The sequence below is a fragment of the Ambystoma mexicanum genome, chromosome 6q, assembly GCF_040938575.1.
Source record: "Ambystoma mexicanum isolate Mex_15411 chromosome 6q, UKY_AmexF1_1, whole genome shotgun sequence".
In the NCBI taxonomy this organism is placed as follows: domain Eukaryota; kingdom Metazoa; phylum Chordata; class Amphibia; order Caudata; family Ambystomatidae; genus Ambystoma; species Ambystoma mexicanum.
In genome coordinates, this window is record NC_090937.1 from 31675222 (window position 1) to 31695548 (window position 20327).

At 45.3% G+C, this 20327-nt stretch overlaps 1 protein-coding gene across 5 annotated transcripts in view; it reads right to left on the bottom strand.

Annotated features, from left to right (window-relative positions):
* The window catches only part of WDFY3 (WD repeat and FYVE domain containing 3), a 2538776-nt gene that overhangs the window by 1823330 nt on the left and 695119 nt on the right, over positions 1 to 20327 (bottom strand). For all 5 annotated transcript variants that reach the window (XM_069630405.1, XM_069630406.1, XM_069630403.1 and 2 more), the window contains one exon: positions 8836 to 9013. In XM_069630405.1, the coding sequence (XP_069486506.1) occupies positions 8836 to 9013 (178 nt within the window). The remainder of the gene's footprint in view (positions 1 to 8835; positions 9014 to 20327) is intronic.

The window sequence follows — 20327 nt, forward strand, 5'->3', positions numbered from 1 at the left end:
TTGATTTGTCTATTCTGGCACCAGATAACGAATCTCTTCCACTTGTCAAAGTAGCAGTGCCTCGTGTTAGGCTTCCTAGATTCATTTAGGATGTCCATACATCTTTGAGGTAAATTTAGATGTCCAAACTCAATGACCTCAGGAGCCATGCTGCTAGGTTCATTGAGCTGGGTAGAGGATGTACTGTTTGACCTTGATGCTGGGACAGTAGGTTGTACCAGCCCGGGAGTTTGATGGGGTCGCACGTCGCTAGTCTGCGTAAGTGTGGGAACCACGGTTGTCTCGCCCACATGGGAGCAACTAGGACGAGCGTCATCGATTCCCTGTTCATCTTGTTCACCACCTTCCTGATGAGGAGTTGGTGGAAAAGCATATGCAAACATTCCTGACCAGTTCATCCACAGGGCGTTCCCCTGGGATCCTGGTTGTGGGAATCTGGACGCGAATCTTGGGCATTGTCTGTTTTCGCTTGTGGCGAATAGGTCTATGGTGGGGGAACCCCACTGAGAGAAGAGATCTTCTACGATTTCTCTGTGTAGACACCATTCGTGCTCCTCTGGGAGGGGATCTCTGCTTAGTGCATCTGCTAGAGAATTGAGATCCCCTGGAACATGTTGCGATGACAGGAAGATGTTCCGTTTGAGTGCCCATGTCCAAATTTTCTGGGCAAGTTTGGACAGATTTGGCGAACGAGTCCCTCCCTGCTTGTTTATGTAAAACATGGCTGTAGTGCTGTCCGTCCGGATCTGCACTGACAGATTCAGCAGGCAGGGTTCGAACGCTTGAAGCGCTCTGAATACTGCCAGAAGCTCTAGCAGGTTGATGTGATTCTTGGCCACTGAGTGAGACCAGAGACCCTGAGCTGTGTGGTGGAGGAGGTGAGCTCCCCACCCTGTCAGGCATGCATCGGTTGTGACTACCGCCTGTATCTCAGGATCGTAAAAGGGTTTCCCCTTGGACAGATTTTCTCTTGTCCACCAGTGAAGGCTTTGTACCAGTGTTGGCGAAACGACCACTTGATCGTCCCACTGACCACTTGCCTGAGACCACTGTTTCGCCAACCATTCCTGCATGGGACGCATGCGCAGGCGCGCGTGGGGGAGCAGGTAAATACATGACGCCATCATGCCTAGCAAACGCATTGCTTTGCGTCCCGTTATCTGACGACCGGCCTGATATTGAGGAATTTGCAGTAATATATTCCGAATTCTCTCCTCTGATGGAAAGTTCAACCCCTCTTGTGTGTCTAGGATAGCTCCTAGGAACTGTTTGGAGGTGCTTGGCACCAGACTTGACTTTTTCTCGTTTATTGAGAAACCCAATTTGAAGAGGAGGTTGATTGTTCTTTGAATGTTCGTTCTGCAAATTGCTGGGGTTTCCCCCATGATGAGCCAGTCGTCCAGGTAAGGGTACACCGGGATTGCCTCCCTGCATAGGTGTGCTGCCGCCACCGCCAGTACCTTGGTGAATACCCTTGGAGCCGAGGCTATTCCGAAGGGCAGTTGAACTGGTAGTGCCGACTGTCCACCTTGAAGCGCAAGTACTTTCTGTGCGCTGGGAACATGGAAATATGAAAATAGGCATCTTTCATGTCCAATGTTGCCATGTAGTCCCCCTTTTTTAGGAGGGGGATTACCTCTTGGAGAGTAGCCATGCGAAACTTTTGGGGCTTGACATATTTGTTTGCAGGCCGTAAGTCTAATACTGGGCGCATTGTAAAATCTTTCTTTGGTACAAGGAAGTAAGTTGAATAAATACCCTTGTTTACCTGGTGTCCCGGGACGAGTTCGATTGCGTCCTTTGCTAGCAGATTGATGATCTCCTTGAGGAGGATTCTTTGGTGGTCTAGAGAATGTGTTCTTTGTCGTGGAGGGTAGTTTCGGGGACGCTCTAAGAGTTCTATGCAGTATCCTGCGGACACTGTGGAGAGCACCCATCTGTCTGATGTGATCCCTTCCCAAGCTTGGGTGAAGTTGGAAATGCGTCCTCCTACTGGGGATGCTTGAGCAGGGACCCTGAACGGAGCGTCACTGTTTTTGGTGGAGGCGTGCGGCCGCCTCTACTGGGGCTGCCTCAACCTTTACCCCGTCCTCTCTTATTCCCTCTACTATAACCTTGGGTAGACTGTTGGTTATTGTTCCACTACATACCCTGGCCCTGTGAATAGTTTGAATTTTGTCCACGTGTGCGGCGAAAATTGCCATTACCCCTTTGATTAGGGGGTTTGGTGGTTAGTTGACCTAGGGACTTGAGTGTTTCATACTCGTCCTTGGCATTTTTCAGCGCGCCCTCGACCGCCTTACCGAACAATAGATCTGGCTCCACCGTTTTGTCTAACAATGATGCTTGTGATTTGGCCTTGAATCCAGACTGCGTAACCAAGCGTGTCTCTTGATAACAGTACCTTCTGCTATCAATCTACCGGCATTATCGGCGACATCAAAGGTTGCCTTTGATACGGCTCTTCCTTCAGCTGAGACTCGTGCCAATTGGCTCTTTAGGGGCTCTGGGGCGGAATCTATGAGTTCCGCGACTTCCTCCCGCTGGTGGCATTTATAACTCGCCAGTAGGGTGGAGGAGTTGGCGATTCTAGCTTGGTAGGCGGAAGTGGAGGCAACCTTTCTGCCGAACCCATAGATTTTCTTGCTCTCCTTGTCGGGAGGAGCTTCCGATGATGACAAGGGTGTTCCTGCCCTCTTGCGGGTGTTTGTAACGACTAGGGAGTCCGGTTTCAGATGCCCTCTTATATACAGTGGGTCTGATTGGGCTGCCCTGAATAGCTTCTCCATCCTGGGATTGACTGCCCTGGTGAGATTGGGGTTTACCAGTGAAGGGTCTATTCTTCTTTGGATGGACTGAAGGATAGGGATGGCCTGCGCAACAGGTCTCCTTTCTCCCACCAACTCTTCGGCAAAATCTCTTTCCTCTGGAGCACCCTGGGTGTCAATGTGGAAGTGGTTTGCTGCTCTAGATAGGACCTCATTTAGGAGGGGCTGGTTGTCGACAGGGGAGTCGGTAACCGGTGGTTCTTCATCTACCGGGGAATCTACCCTGTATATTTCTGGGTCGTCCTCTTCCTCCTCTTGTTCCTCATCGTCCCCATAGTAGCCTGTCCCAGTCTGTTCTTCCAACATGCCCAAATCTGTATCCTCACAAAGGGAAGGATCTTCTTGTTCCTGAGAAGAAGGGTGAATCTGGAAGGGATCTGAAGACCCTGTTGTTTCGAACCGGGACTTTTTACTTGGGGGGATAGGATCCTTGGAGCCTGAGGGTGCTGACCCGTCGGGGTTATAAGTGAGAAAATGTTCAGGATTTTTAGAATAGAAATCTGCCAATGATGACATTCTTGACATGACTATGTCCTCACTGGACCACTCTCTTGAACTGGGAATGACTCTGCCTGGGGGAAGTTTCCCTGACTCATCTATAATAGATGTGTGAGACCTGTCTGTCTGTTTGAGTGGAGTGGAATGTTTCTGCGGTGTGGAAGTAGGCTGAGACTGCTTCCTCTGTTGTTTTCACCCCTCCCCATGGCTGGAAGAGTGTTTGCCCTGCTTCTTTGGGCCTTCAGAGCTTTTCGACACCTTACGTCGAGCTTCGGTAGTGGTGGTACTATGCTTCGACCGTGTAGGTTGGGATTCGGGAATGGGCGTTACTTGTACTGACGCTGATTCCTGGAGTGCGGTCTGGGGATAGAGGTCGGTTTCGTCTTCCGGCGATCGAACCTCGGTTACCTTGGGGAGCGAGGCACTTTTGGCAATAGTGGATGATTGCCTGGCGTCATGCGGCGACCTAGATCGCGAACGCCCAGAGGACGCCGATTCGGACCGTTCCCTATGTGCCTCTTTCCGAGAGCTCGACGTGCGCGTCGAGTCTTGGTGGGACTTCGTGTGTTTGGAAGTGCTGTGGGTTGTGCTTATGTCGCCGGGGGTCTTCCCCATAGCCGCCCTGCCGGACGACCTTCCGAGGTCGAGGACCTGCACCTGGCTGTCTTTCAATGCTGTGTTGCCCTCGCCGTCCGAAAGTACGGCGTTGCTGCCGTCGCTGAAGGCACCCTCCGCGGCCATGGCCTCTTGACGCCTGGCGTGGTGGGCCCAACGCTTGGTGGAACGGTCTTTTTAGTGTTTTAGGTTTGAACCTACTACACGCTCTGCAATTTGCCTCGGAGTGATCCCTTGGCAAGCAGAGATTGCACGTGGCGTGTCTGTCAACCCAAGGATACTTGCGGTTGCACTTTGGGCAAAATTGGCAAGGGGTAGCCTCCATACGCACCTTGAGGCAGCGGGCTGGTAAGTGTAGGAATATATATAAGAAATATATAAGAGTGTAGAGTATGTCCACCCCCCACTCTCCCTACTTGTAGGGCCGAGGCCTTCCTAGGCCCACTCCGTCGTGAAGCTCTCGACGGTCGCCTTCTTCTCTGGTTCGGCATCGAGTGTCGAATTTCGGTGGCTCGACGTTGGGGTGGAGAAAAAAGGAGGGAAATATAACAATATTTTTCAAAGTATGGCTAATGCCAGGGAACTCCGCTGAATGCTTCCGACCAGTATGGCAGAAAAAAACAATCTGAGGGTCCTACACGCATGAGGGATCATGGGTACAGTGGACGTCACACTAGGGATAGTATTACTGGCACGCCCTGTGTCGACGCCCATTTTCGCGTTTCGAAAAACAAACTGTAAATACTCTGCAACTTCCACTAGATGTCGGCCTATGCACAGCATGTGATCTAAGCATATTCCACAAGCCTCAGATATATATATATATATATATATATATATTATATATATATATACACACACACACACACACACACACACACACACACACACACACACAACACCAAGAAAGTTATGATGGGTTTAAAAAGGTTTGAAAAAAAAAACCTTTCACCTGAAATGTGAAAGTAGGAAAGTCCATTTGAGCCAAGTCACACATTCCACAATGCCACCTAGTAGCCATCGCTGCAGTTCACCTCCAGTTCTGAGCCACTGTGATTAAGCTATGTATAAAGTAGCACTTCCCTCTTAGACAAAGACAATTTCCTGGAGAAAAAGGTTTGCATTTGAGCTCATTCGCATACCCACAATGCCTTGCTGTTGTGGCTCAGAACTCGAGGTGAACTTCCAGCGATGGCTACTAGGTGGCGTTGTATTTGTGTATATATATATTCAAATCAAGATTTCAGCAAGCCCAGCCAAGGAGGAATTAAACATCATACCCGAAGACTAATTTACTTTCTGAGTTGTGTTTGCAATTTGTTGATTAGATAAGTTTAAGGTCCTGCATACAATGTTTAAATGGCTCAACCTGAACTCAATAGCACTGCCCCAAACATGATCCCATGTTTAAGGAGGAGCCAGGGTGAGTGGGTCTGGGGGCGGGGGGTATATTTCTTTCAGTTCTAAGAATTCAAACAAGCAATTGGTCCCACATGTATTGATCCGGGTAGTGAAAGCAAGAAATTGATTTAAAGAGCTGTGTTACAGCCTAACAGTTCAGCTTTATTTTAGCTCTACTGATCTGAAGGTAATTGCCTTATATTAAGTTTTAAGGCATTCCTCCAGCCATAGAAATTCATCTTGCCCTTGAGACGGATATACATTTTTCTTATGAAAAGGCACTAGCTAAAAATGTTGATTAATCTTTTCTGTGAAGGCATCATGAAGCAAGACACAAACAGCAGATTTACAATGCAAATAATTTATAAAAATCAAATGCCAGGATGGTAGAATGCCTACCTTGCCCAATTCCAAGATGGAATTTCCCTACCTGAATTAAACTAAGAAAAGTCTGAGTCAAAGAATTCAACTCAAAAGTCTCTGTGTCCAAAACCTATGCTTTCCCTCACAACTAAAGCTAACCGATGTGTATGCATGTCAGAATCAAAAGAAATAGTGTTCATCTCAAAGTTCTGAGCCTCTTCCAGCTCTCAGCTTTCACTCAGCTCCCCTTCCCAAAGTATAACAAAGTACCATGAAAAAGTCTGAAGATTACCATTCTCTAGTTCACGGTAATATAGTTCAAAATAGTTCAAAACCAATTCACTGGGTTCCCTTCTCAAGTTTGCAGCACCATGGTTCACAGAAAACAAATGCGCTTGAGTCGTTGTTCCCAAGACCATGAAATGTAACTCAAGTCTCAGGGTTCACTTCCCCAAGACTTTATCTTCACTATAGCAATGAGTTCACAATGTATAGGGCTCACTGATCTAGGTGCAGTTGTCAGACCATATGGTCCACCCATTACAGCTCTCGCTATCAGGATCCCAGACTCTAGGCTTCTTGCCTTTGATGTGATGACTTTTAATCTTCTGGCTTGTTCTTTGCAGCCTCTTGGCTTTGCCATTACTTGTTACACATCCTATCAGACTTTTAGGCCTTGCCGCTCTGCAGTTATTCATAAAAGTTCAGTTGAGGGTGTTTTAGTCACACCCACCTTCTTATGTCTCTTTGTCAGCCTTGTGCTCTCTGCTGTACCTGCTTTTCACTTGGGCGTTTGGGTTCTTCACTTTAGAATCCTTAATCTCAGGATTCTACTCTATTTAGTGTTCACTAAAGATTCACGCCGCTTAATTATAAAGTTCCCTTTTGTGCAGTTTGCAAAATGCATTGGTTTCACTGTATTTAAAGTCCAATTAGCTTCTGTATTCCATAAGCATTAGATTTATTTGGTTTTTTAAAGTTCAACTTAGTTCGGTATTCAATCAGTGGTGTTTTGCTCAATTTTCAAAGTTCCATTTATTTCGGCATTTAAGGAGCCTTGTTTTGTGTAATTCTTACAGTTCCATTTAGTTTGGTATTCGATGGACATTATTTTGAGTAATTTGTAAAGTTCAATATAGTTCAGCATTCAATAATATTGCAGGAGCGGCCCGGAATTCATGCGTCTTCCTCTGACACTCACCGGTTTGTGGCGTCATCTATTCTCGCACTCAGATTGCCACCACGTGCCTTCCTCTGCACACCGGCTCCCAAGGTGGCACTTGCTGGACGCGGACAGCGTCCCTCCTTCTTGGTGCTTGCCCGCAGCTCCTGCTGCCGAGCATGGGCCACTGAGGTCCCCAGGCTTCACTTAAATGGCCCCCTGGTTACGGGCTGTGTAAGCCTCCTGGGAAGGTTGCCGGCGTCCTGGCTCCTCGTCCGGTCCCACCACGGCTGCCTACTATGTAGCAGGGTCCCCTGTTGATTTCTCACAAACAGATCTCCCAGCTGGTCTTCTCTCTGCGGCGCTGGTCTTTTTGTAAACACCTGCAGCCCCCCCGACAGGCAGCAGGTGAGGATCTCCAATGAGACTTGCCTGACCATAATTAAAGGGGCATGCATGACCCTTGTAACTCTCTATAGGCATCTTCCACGTCCCAGCACTAAAGTGGTGAGAGTGTGTGGTGTTCATTATTCTCAGTCTCGTCTTCCTCGTATCAGTACTGTCAAGTGACATGTGGGGGGGGAAGAGGGGACTGGCTTGTAATGGTTCTTTGTGATTTTATCAAAAACCTTTTAGCAGAGACATTTTTTACCAAAACATTTTTACCGAAAAAATATCAAATGCTTTGATTTTTTTTTTATTTGGTTGGGGGAGGGGGTCTCACTGTCCCAAATTCAATGGTTTTTCAGTAAAAATGTTTCGGTAAAATGCCTCTAACAAAAGATTTGCTAAAATTACTTGATACTGCTTATAATAGCCCATAAAGGTCGGGGAGGGTTAGGTCAATTGTCAATAGGGAAAGGGGTTAACATGTTTCCTCCAAGGGCCCCCCAGTCACAATCCTCAAGGACCCTCGACCCATGTGATCCTCCCTCACTTCTCCACCCCCCAGGGTCAGGATCCAAGAGCGATGGCCTTTCCCTGGCCAGCTGCACAGAGGATCCAAGGGGAGTTGGAGTGAGAATACCCTCTGGTTTCTCACATTTCCCAGAGGTTTTTCTCATCATTAGGCAATGCAAGATACATTTTGAAGGAAATGGACATTGCATTTGGAACTCCTACTATACAGCTACTCTGCCAAGTGCAACATAGGACAAATAACAGCAGTCATCCAACTGCTTTTGTGGCAACCAATAGGGAACCCAACACTGGAGACAAAACCTAAATATGCAATTGCTCATTTTAGCCGTGGAAGCCTACAAATTAAACAAGCCTAATTGAGGGCAATACTTCCATTTACTATTTTATAAACTTGGTGTGATGCTATTATAGCATTATCTTAATTCTTGTAACCGCCCTCGCCCCTCAATCCCCAATTCCCAATCCAGCTCCATCGACCCTAGACAGCAGGTCCCTAGTGACAATTGTAGGTCATTGAGATTGAGGAAACCCTTCAAATGACTGAAAATGACATTCTTGCACTAGAGAGTGACAAAAAAATGGTACAGGCCTTTGCACTTGTGGAGAGACGGCACAATCCAATTATACATCCACCCAAACTATCTGGAAATAGCTTCCACACATCCTGCTCTACATCACCATCAGGTCTTTGAAGAGTCTGTAGGCAGAAAGCTTATTCTTAATCTGCACCCTACGACAGTGCCCTACGATCCTACTTCCAGAGGATGCACTTATAACATATTGCACTTCTAAAAGCAAGTGGCCCTTACTAAATTTGTTCGCAACCACAAAGATGAAAATGCTATCTGCGTGTCCAGTTATGTTAAGATACAAGGATTTATTGAGCCGCAGGCAGCAAGCACTTTCCTTTGCAATGGGTTAAAATAAGGGGTTCCATGGCCAAACATGCCACCCTTGTTGACTCAGACAGAAGCAGAGTGTTGTCACAGAACCTGCTTTAAGTCTGGTGAAGATGCAATAGCACACAGCTTCTCTCCCATTCCTTACCTCTGGCTGTACAGGGGAGTCGACAGAGGCCAGTAGGTCCAGCATTGCAAGCATCGCCCCTGGGTGGATGATGACATTCTCCGAACTCTGGGTAGATGAAGATCCACTGTGAGGCTTCGCATCAGGGGGATTTTTAGGTGTATGGACAGAGGAAGATGCAACAGAATGATAGGCGTGCCTAACAGAGTGAAAAAGGTACTTCCCATTACTATCCAAAACATAATCAAACTATTATCAACATGTGTTTAAACTAGTATAAAAAAATATAAATAATACTCAAAGAATGTAAAAACAGGACAACTCTCAACTGGTAATTTCTATGAAAGGTCTCCCCAACGGCATAATGGATATATTTCAAATTAGGATGTCCGAATCTAGAATGCTCCATAAATCGTGCACCATTAAAGTTAACATTCAGATTTATCAGTAGAATATTGAATTTTTCTAGCACAATTCCTCATCATCAAACAGGTCACTCAACTAACAGATTACAAAACCATCTTCTGCTTTCACATCAAAGGCAGAACCCACCATTATAAAAATGTGTTTTAGGCACATATGTGAGATTCACCAAAGGGCTGTCCACCATAATAAAAAGAGGAAAGGCCTACTCACCTGTGGTAACTCTTATACTCTTAGTCAATATCTTCCCCTTCTGTTACAAATTTCCATCAACCTTGTTCCACGGTATGGCTGGACCATGCACTATTACTCATTAGTTTCAAAGACCTATTTTGTTCAGTTAGAAGGTGGATGTGCCATCTATCCCCTCTGCATTCCACCGTCTCATATTAAACGTCTCGCCATATTCTCCCTGCTCAGCTACCATATTCAAAGTCATCCTTAAGGTTAGCGAAATTCAATTCAAGGTGGTCTGCATCGAGAGAGAATGCTTCAGCCTGCGCTGAAATTTGAGGTACACCAATTCACTTGGATAAAGGTTTCAATTCCCTTGCATATGCATTGGGTCTACACTAAGCTAATCTGCTGCTATATGATGAATGGTGACAAATGTGTCACAAGGAGGGTGAAGAAAATGATGGATTTAAGACTTCAAAAATGACATTCAGCTCGAGGGTCCTTAGAGAGTACCCAATTATTATTCATCGGAACAGGACAGAATATGAATTTGTAAACAAAGGTTACTGTGCGTGGAGGAGGTACTTGTTGGGTCCAAATGTAATTTAAGGGTTTGGTAAAATAAGGAGCAAGTAAAATATACCAGCTAATACAGTTTTTACAACAAGGCAGAATAGCATAAACTATTTAAGACAGCTGGGCAACAATACTGGTAATTATAAAAGCCATGTCAGATCTAAGCAAGGGAGGAAAGGCATTTGTCAGTACATGCAAAGCCCTAGTTGCAGCACCTAAGCTGGATATATGAAGAATCTTGCATAAATGGGAGGCAGCCCGATAGAGAAAGTGATCACTATAATGCTGGAAAGGTATGGGGAAAGGCCAGGTTGAAATACAGTCAATACACCTTCAATAATTGCAATGATAAACACTGAGAACACTACAGGAGATGAATAGCTGAATCTGAAGGGGTTGGTAGGGATGTACATCTGATCGGGCACATCTGATCAATATGGTATTGACAGGCTCACCTTTCAAACTGTTTTGTTTCTAGCCTCTTCTGCCATGATTCAGATAACTGGAACACAACTGAAGACACTTGTGTTGTGCAAAGTGTTGCACAACACAAGTGTCTTCAGTAGTAGCCCAAGTAACAAGTGGGGGGAAAAAAAGGAAACAACTATTTAAGTTTTTAGACTTGGCCATGATACTGGATAAGAGATGGATTGTGCAATCAAAGACTGACACGACCAGCCTGTGCCAAAGATTTAAATAAGTCGCATACTCAAGAGATACCCTCATTCTCGAAGATCAAAGAAGAAGCAGGTGGAGGTTTTAGTGGTCACCTGGAGCACATTCCTTAAAGCACTGCTCCGCCACCAAATAAGGAGCACTGCTATGGTTTTGGATGGCTAAAATGCCTTGCTTTTGTTGTTACCATGAGAATGAAAAAGAATGAATTAGGAAATATATATTGACAATATATATTTTTCAAGAACTAAGATATAGAGTGACCTAGATGGTGCCAGGTGAAACAACACACAGCAATACTCTCCCCACCCCCCCAGTTCCACGGCCCCTACCTAATACTGAAGGCCAAATTTCGAGCAAATCAATTGCCCATTATGACTTGATAGTATCGCAAACATGCATTGGCTGGAGTCCCCCTGTGACTTAACCACAAATTGTTATCCATGGCAGTGGGTCTCTCGCCCTACATGACAAAGGGCCTACATACGAGTCCAATGGTGCATGAAGAAATGGCAGAAAAGCGGTGGTAACAGATTTACCACACCACCAGAGTCTAAGTTAGGAGGTAAAGTGGAGCAAAATCCTCTGGCACTTTGCTGTAGGTTTTCCCATCCACTTTGCTAGAAAAAAGGAATTCCTGTAGGTGACAATTTCGCCAAATCCCTAATGAGTCTTAAGGCATCCATGAATGGGGACTAATGCTGCCATTCACAATATTAGCAGATTTACCGCCAAAAAGAGCAGTCGTAACAGTATCTGAGTTTGGCGTATTGATCACTGATAAATCCACAAAACTCTTAATGATGCCCAAATCCCTGTCTCCCCTGGAAAACCCATCAAGGGTGTTTATCCATTTACAGTTCCAGAGCAAGTGTCATGCTGTCTGATCACAGAGGGAAAAGGCATACTAGATGCCAATACACAATATCAGGCATGAAGAGAGAACTCCTGCAGTGTCTGAAGTTCTGAACGGCTCTAGCTAAAAAAATGTTGTTAAAAGAAAATGCAACACCAAGGAAACTTTTTAAGAGAAACTGTAACTTAAACCTGATAGGTTCCCACCAGGTGCTATCAGAAAGCCATAGGTGAAAATAATAAGCAGTTGGCTGGCTCATTAACTGCCAAGACACAACTTGTTTCACTGGAGGGTGATGAAATGGGCTCACAAACTGGGAAAGGAGAAAATCTGCATATAAGTAATACTGTGTGTAGACTTAAATCAGGCAAACGTGACCATAATTCCTAAATGCACAGTTTAACTATATTTTAAGGTTGCTCTACCACATACTTTTAAGAGCAGCTATATGCCAAGTGAATGACACACCCATATAGGCTGCTTGGAATAATAGATCACCGCCCATAACTTAACCTCGGTTATGATTATCTGCCAATGATCATTTCAGGACTCAGTAACTGTAAAAATAGAATGATTTTCATCAAGTAGAACATGATGTTTATCAATAACTCCATCTCCTTGAGATCCAGGAGTTTACAGCCGTCCAAAGTCTACCTTGAATGTTGATGTCACTTGAGGCATATTCTTCCACAGTATCAGCCTTTATTGATTTAGCCTCTTGTCTCAGTAAGACGCAGGGACAATAACAATGTCTCTTGAGTGTAACACAATACAAAGAAAAATGCTCCGCCAGAAAATATTTAAATCATCAGAAATCTATTCATTACACTATTCAAATGTAGTGGAGGCAGGGACACTTAACACTTTGCTTAGTATTGCCCTAGTGTTAGGGGAAAACTGACTCCAAATTTTCTTAAATATTCAACAGATCACAATTAATAGTTTTTTTTTAATCCTGTAACTTCCAGGTATTGTATTTTATTTTACAAAAATAAAGACACTTTCTAATCTTTTCAGAAAATAAACATATAGATCAGACATTTAAGAACAAGAAAAATAATGCACACATCTAATAGAGCATATCATATATACATGTTGATATGATTGGTACTTATTAAATAGAGAAAAAAAGGGAGGGGAGCGACTGGGAGTGTGTTATAAGTAAAGAAAAACAATGGATTCTAGGTCTGTCACTTATTTGTTAATGTCTCAATCATTGCTGTCTAACTAGTTATAAAGGGAGACCACTAATAGGCCAGTGAGAACCTAATCATAAACCAGGGGTCTACGTAGAACAAATATGTTCAATAACTGGAGAGCCTCATTCCTATGTGCCACATGTGCTTCAAAGTGGGCTTTACGGTTCAGTGGCTGAAAATCCATGTACCTCCTTCCTCAGTACCAAACAGAATACAGCAACCTCCTGTAGCAAGGGGAGGGGGAGCTTATCCGTGCCAAAGACACTAAGGTTTGAGATCTGGTGTTTGCACGAAATGGATACAAGCCTGATGGGGCACTGAGATGTTAGCTAGGCCTGTTTATGCTGCCATCCACAAAGACCATTCCTTCTGGCACGCCGAAATGGCTGGAGCTAGCCAGTGCGATTTTTTTCCAAAAGCAGATTGGGATCTTAAAGTAGTATTGCATGCGTTATAATAGGCGTAAAGTCAGCTTTGTATCAGCGTTGTCTTGGAAACCTGTACGAGTGCTCTGGGTCGGGCGTCAAACTTGCCAGTATGTGCAAAGTGTCAATTCCTTACTGCTGATACAAGAGATGTATTTCCGCGTCTTGGCGAGTGGCGGTTGTCAAAGCAACCAAACGTTGTTTCCCATCATGCATCATTTTGAGTTATCACATTTTACTCTTGGGGAGAATTAAAATCAATGACAGTTTCGTGGAATTGCTAAGACTTAATTTCCATAACGCAGTCACGCTTTGTTCTTCGTTAGAATTCTCTTCAATAATGTCTGAGAGGTAAGAAGGATTCCTCTTAAACTAAAATACACGACACAGAGAAGGATCGTTTTCCATGCTTTTAATGATTAAGTCTTTCAACTTGTGCCATCAATCTCTTGTTGCAGTGAACTACATTTCCCATTATGCATCAATTCTCACACCCTTATTGATTATCCACGGCCTCGCCAATTATACTTCTTTTCACAGCTCATAGTGCCCATTCAAGTCTTTAAAATGATCCTCTTCAAAACTATCCTGGGAAAATGAACTGTTTCCCAATAAGCATATGCTTGCTCCCAATAATATTTTTACGGTTTGCTTTGGCTTGCATTATGGGACCCATCTCCCAACTCGCTAGTATTCTTTGAAGTCTGAGGATCTATCCAGATCCTTCACTGACTTCCTGGTTATGTTCTGCTCTTGAGTGGCTTTCATCAGCCGCCTTCTTCCAGCTCCCACCCCCTTATATTTATTACTCAACTCTCCACAGCTTTCTTGTAGCTCTCCATCTGCCCCTCTTTCCCCTTCGGCCCCCGACAGACTCATTGAGTCTGAACTTCTCATGTTTGCAGAGTCACCCGTCTCTCTATTTGCAGGCAGCCCTGACGCATACTGGCTTAACATTCTTGTCTGTAAAGTCCTGAACCTCTTCCAGCATCTGAAACTCAGCGGTCCTCAGCATCATTCGGCAGTATTCAATTATCTGTACTCCTGCCAAAGGGACCTCTATCAAGGGCCCTTACCTCCTCCCTGCCAACATGCATTGGCTTACAACTGGAAGAGTATGCCTCAATTTTGCATTGTAAAGTATTTTTGAAGGGCCCGTGGCCTTGTAGGCTCGATCACGTCTGGCAAAAATAGAACAGACTATGTATTTTTGTTCACTAGCTTGGGATGCCTGCCCAAGTTAGAAGATGATGGGGCTAGTGGTGGTATGTGGTGGATCCCCTGGTCATCGTCCTTAGGCCCATATCTTAGGGCAGGGGAGCGTCTGGTGCTGCTAATTTGTGATAGGGTCTCTTTAAGGCACAGTCCTTATGACTGCGAAACGGAGACCATATGAGATCCAAGGAAAAGATGCTCTGCCCAACGCTAAAGAACAGTGATGAAGCCAGTGACTCTGCAGCTACTAGCTCTTAATGGGAATCAAGAGGGGACTAAAGAGGGACCTGAAACAGGAAGGGAAACGCCAGTGGTGGATGTTGAACATTTTAAGGGGTAGTTAGTTCAAAGGGTTCTCACAATGAGAACATTTTGCAAAATGGACTAAAATGGACAGCATATTTCTGTGAAAAAAATCCATACAGTTTGCATTTGGTTTGTAGAGTATCACATGAAAAAATCAAATAGATGTAAGTCACCAACAGCCCTCACAAGAATGTTGAAATTCATTTTCATGAGAACTTTGTTCACAATATTTGCCAGTATAAAAAACATTGTCATCTTGTTTGTGCCCATACATATCCATGTAGGCTGCACCAATACATGCCATTATTACCATACACATATATATATATATATATATATATATATATATATATACTCCTGTTGGCTTTGCCAGTAGAAATGCCATACTGCATTTAGAAAATATATACAGAATAGCTGCCCAATGTAGGCCAGTCTAGCCATGTAAAACTTTAACCTTGATGCCCAGTACAAAATGCCATGCCAAATCATTAATAACCCCGGCCCTGCATGCACCACATTAGAGGCCCTCTGCCCAATGCACAAGCACCAAACCTCACGCATTCAATTCAGCCTTTGTAAATACATTAAATCGTGCACCCATACACATTCCTAAACTCACACCATAGTCATAGCATTCATAGATCTTTCACCAGCACACCCATAACATACTCATTCACACAAATAGCCACACAGCATATACTTCCATTCATGCAAGCACCCAAACATACACTCATTCCATCACATGCAGCCACACATACAGTTTCATCCCTTCACCTGCAGTCCCAGTCCAGAATCTGGTCTGCCTCAGGACAGGCTCCCAAAACAGCTCTGTGGCTACTATGCAACATGAGCAGGAAGAGTTTCCTGAACATGAGTAGAGCAGCTGAAGAGCTTCCTGTACGATACCACAGGTGCTCTGAATGTGTGGACAGGTGCAGGAGTGGCCCCTACCTACATTCAGAGATGCAGTACTCCAGCCTGCATCCCAATTGACCATCTAAGGCTGGGAAATCAAAACTGGCACAAACTGTCAAAGGGAAACTAGGATTCACATTGCATTTAAAGCCAGCACAGAAGTGCTCTATCAGCTGCTTGCTACAGTTGACGAACGCTTTGCATTTTTCCTGGGGTGGCTTAGTGGCTCGATGCTCCTTCGCCCATACTCCTACGTCCCGTCCCCTTTCCTCCATACTGCATGGATGTCCATCCTTAGGGACGGGAACCTTTTGTTCCACAAAAAGTGCATTTCCCTTTTAGATTTAGAGTGTTCAGGGGTGCAGCCACGGGCGTGAGCATGCTCCACTGACCCCGCCTTCCGGGGCTTCACCTCAGTCCTCTTTTCCGCCTCGACGAGATCAGACCTGTTATCACAGTGTCTGTTTATCTGGGCTAATTCCAGGGCGCTTTGCTTTCTCTGTGTTTTTTTCTTTGCTATCCTTTCACCGGCCTCCGGTGCCTCACCTTCCCCAGCACTTTCTGGTATGGCAAGATGTAGCAGGTGGGCGTTCCTCGACTGCTCCTTCACGCCCTGGGATACGCACTCTGCCTTCAGTGCTTGGAATCCGACCACCATTGGAACAGCTGCATCACGTGTGATTTGTTGGCCTCCTGCTCCTTGAAAGGTCTCAACAGGTGGCATGAGATTTTTCCAGATCTCTACCGGACCACCTGAACAAGGACTACTGCGCAAACGACTAGCCCGGAGAGGGGAAGTCATTATTCTCAAAAGCACCCCGCTCACTAGACAGGTAATCTACAGAGTGGGAGGGGTCTTACAGATCCTTCTACTAGTCAGGTTCCCGAGGCTCATCGAGTTACCAGCCTTTGGGGCTGAGGGGCCTTCGGGCTCTACTACGGCTGTGGGACCTTGAGGGGAAAGTTAGCTCTTCCACTGGGATCAGGCCTGAGGGGTGCCCGTACGCAAGACAGAGGGCATCAAGCCTACCAGGGATACTCCCAAAGTCTCAATCAGTAACAAGCCTGTGCTAGAGGGCTGAAGAGGGACTTTAGCTTCAGGCCGTGTGCTGGATATTACATTCCCACGCATTCCTGAGGTGAGCACGGCTAACAAAACGGCATCCAGTGACAAGATGCAGGGCCCCCGCAGCGTCTGAAGCCAGACAAAGGGTTTAGTTTAGTTTCTTTACTTATATAGCGCATCTAACCCAAAGGTATCTGGGCGCTTTTACTTGGTATGTTACAGATCACAGTACAAATAATCACAAAATGTGCAGAGTTACAAAGTCAGGCATATTCCATAATTACAATAGATTTACAGTACACTTGGGTGCAAAGAGTTATAATAACCAGGGATACAGGAAAATTACAGTGTGCCGTTACTCTATACAGATATATACAATATGCTATGTGAGAGCCAATCCGTTAAACTAGATTGGCGTCTGGGAGAAAAGCCAGGATTTTGTCTTGGCTCTGAAGGAGCAAAATGATGGTTCTGCCCTAATGGCTGGAGGGAGAGTGTTCCAGCATTTGGCCGCTAGCACTGGGAAGCTGGATCCTCCGGCCGTTTTTAAGTTGTATTTTGGGATAATGAGTCAGATGAGGTAGTTGTATCTGGTAGGTCTGTCCGACTGATCTACAAAATGTGTCCGTCAGGTATTTCGGGGGGGTGTTAGAGAAACATTTGTGCGTGATGTCTAGAGATCGTAATGTGATTCTGTCACGCACGGGTAACCAATGTACCTCCCCTCATGAAGGCTGAGATATGACTGGAACGTGGGATGTTTAAAGCCGATCTCAGGGCATTGTTCTGAAGAACTTGGAGTTTGTTTAAGTTCAGAGAAGAGGAGCCTAGGAACAAAGTGTTACAATAATCCAGCTTCAAGAGGACCAATGCTCTGGCTAGTGTAATAAAGCTGTGGGTTGATAAGAATGGGTTGCAGGCATTTATGAGTTTGTTGGTGTAGGCTGTGGCTGAAGCAGTGGTATTAACTTGCTCTTTAAGAGATAGAGTGGAATCCAAGTAAACCCCAAGGGTTTTAACTTCGCTGGCAACTTTTAAGGTGATCCCGTCAATATTGAAGGCAGAATAGAGGTTGTCTAGTTTGGTTAAACGAGCTTGGGAGCCAACGATCAGTAGTTCGGCCTTGTCATCATATAAACAGACTGAGTGGTATTCCAAGCTTGGATCTCTAAATAGATGTCATTTATCATTTTAGTGTCTTTAACACAGCAACCAGAGAGTGTGATGAGAATCTGGGTGACATCAGCATAATTAGTGTAGGTGAAGTTGACACACAGGTTGTCAAGGCGATCAAAGAGGAGCTTAGTAAATATATTATAGAGCGTGGGCGAGACGCATGATCCCTGTGTCACTCCGCAGTGGATAGGAACTGGGGGCGCGGACGCTGAAGGTGCGAAAACCCTGGTGGTTCTATTTGACAGGAAGGATTGGATCCAGCTAGCGGAATTCGGTGAGAAGGCTGCTGCTGAAGTCAGATGTTTAGTCAGGATTTTATGGTCGACAAGGTCGAAAGCTGCTGAAAGATTTAATAGAAGGAGGACGGCCTATTTACCCTTGTCTTTAGTTTCATCCATCTGTATTTTTAAGTCTAAGAGAGCAGTCTCAGTACTGTGTCTTGGTCTGAAACCGGACTGTCGAAGGCCTAATAGATTGTTTTCTTCCAGGTGTTTTTTAATTTGGAGATAGGCAGCGCGATCTAGAATTTTGAAGAGAAAAGGTACAGTTGTTATAGGCCTGTAATTGGTTGGAATGTTAGGGTCTAGGTTAGTTTTTTCAGATGCAGCATGAGCCAGGCTCCTTTGAGGTTGTCGGGGACTAAGCAATTTTTGAAGGAGGAGTTTGTGAAGGCTGTTCTAAACGGTGCTAATTCTCTTGCTCCATCCTTGATGATGAAGCTGGGCATATCTCTCCCTGGCAGTTAGAGGGTTTGATCCCTAGGATAATATTTTCTACTTCTTTGATGGATACTGGGGAAAAATGGAAGGGGGTGCACAACGGACGTTGATGGACAGGAGTTTTGATATTATTTGTGCTAGTAGATAAGCTGTGTTTTTTTGTATGAATTTTAGCTTGTAATAATGCTATTTTGTCTGAAAGGGCTTCTGAATGTTTGCACACCAGACGGCGTCTTTCAAGCAGGTTTCAGCGGGAGGTGCCGGAGACTCTAGTTCCCTAAGTATAGTGAAGAGTTCTTTTGTGTTTGACTTAGCGTCCGGAATTCAATCATTATAAATTTCTCTTTTGGTACTGAGACTGGCAGCTTTGTAGGATGAGGCAGCATAGACTAATTTCTCTTCGTTAGGGGTAGAGGGAATCTTTCTCTAGGTGGTTTCAGCCGCTCTTTTCTCATTACGGAGCAGTTTTAGGTCAGCTGCAAACCATTTATTTAGATGGGTAGTAGGTTTGGCTTTTGAAGTTTTAAAGGGAGCAATCTTATTTATTGCTCGCTCCATGGTGTGGTTATACTCTTCTACTAGATAGGCGGGGTCCTTGTCAGTGCAGGCGGGTAGATTGGCAATGGGCTGTAGTAGGGGCCGTAAGTGTTCAAAGGTTAAGTTATACTTGTTCCTGGACAAGGTGGGGGGAGCCACAGTTACGCCCGAATTGAGGCATGCTTTATCCTGTATGGAAAAGGTGATGCAGTGGTGGTCGGTCGAGGCACATGCTTCATTGTTATGGATGGTGGTGGAGCAATTCAGGTCAGCCAACCAGCCCACTGTTCCACCATTGCTGTGGGTGGGTTATTTGATGCGTAGTTTGAAGCCAAGTTGTGAGATGGAGTTTTCCAGGGTAGTGGCATTCACATCTTTGTGGTCATGAAGGCCTAAATTCAAATCTCCTAGTAGGATGATCTGAGAGCCAGGTTTGGTATTTTGTGTCAATAAGAGTGAGATGTCTTCCTCAAAGGAGGAGATGGGGCCGGGAGCCCAATAGATGAGATGCATAAGTAAGGTGCAGCTGGGGATGAGTGGTAGTTTGACTGAGAGGAGCTCAGCTGACGGTAAGGCAGTGCTGGAGAACTCTCTGAGGCAGAGATGGGTTTTGGCTATAAAGGCGACAAAGCCCCCTTTACCAGTGGCTCTGTCTGCTCTAGTGATCGTATAATTGTCAGGGAGGGCTAGCGCTAGAGAAGGTCCTGCAGCTGGGTTTAGCCAAGTTTCTGATATGGCCACAAAGTCTAATTGATTAGAGGTGATGAGATCAGCAATATCAAGGGAGTGGGCTACTAGAGACTGAATGTTGATAAGGGCCCCTTTGATGTCTGGTGAGACCGGTGTGTCTGGAGGATGCAGTAGTGATCGTGTGGAGGGGGTGGTATCTGGCATTTTGTTCTTTGAGGGGAAAGGGGGCACAGATAAGGTGTCCGGTATCTGTGCGGTGGTGAGCCTGGTAGTGACCTGGGGGGTGACTAGGCTGATTTTTGATATCTTGTTAGGGAAGCATGACCCTAGTCTTGCATTCCTCATGGTAAGTGTACACGGGACCGGTGGCATAAGTGGAGAGGCGAAGCAAAGGATACATTCCTCTGGAGTGAGTGGACAGGGGGCAGTAAAGGAGGGGAGCAGAGGGGCGAGCAAACCAGCAGGTGGGAGGTTGATCTGGGTCGACGGTAGGAAATTGGTTGGAGTGGTGGTATGGAATAGTGGTACGAGTGGCCATTGTGAGTGATACTCTGCACA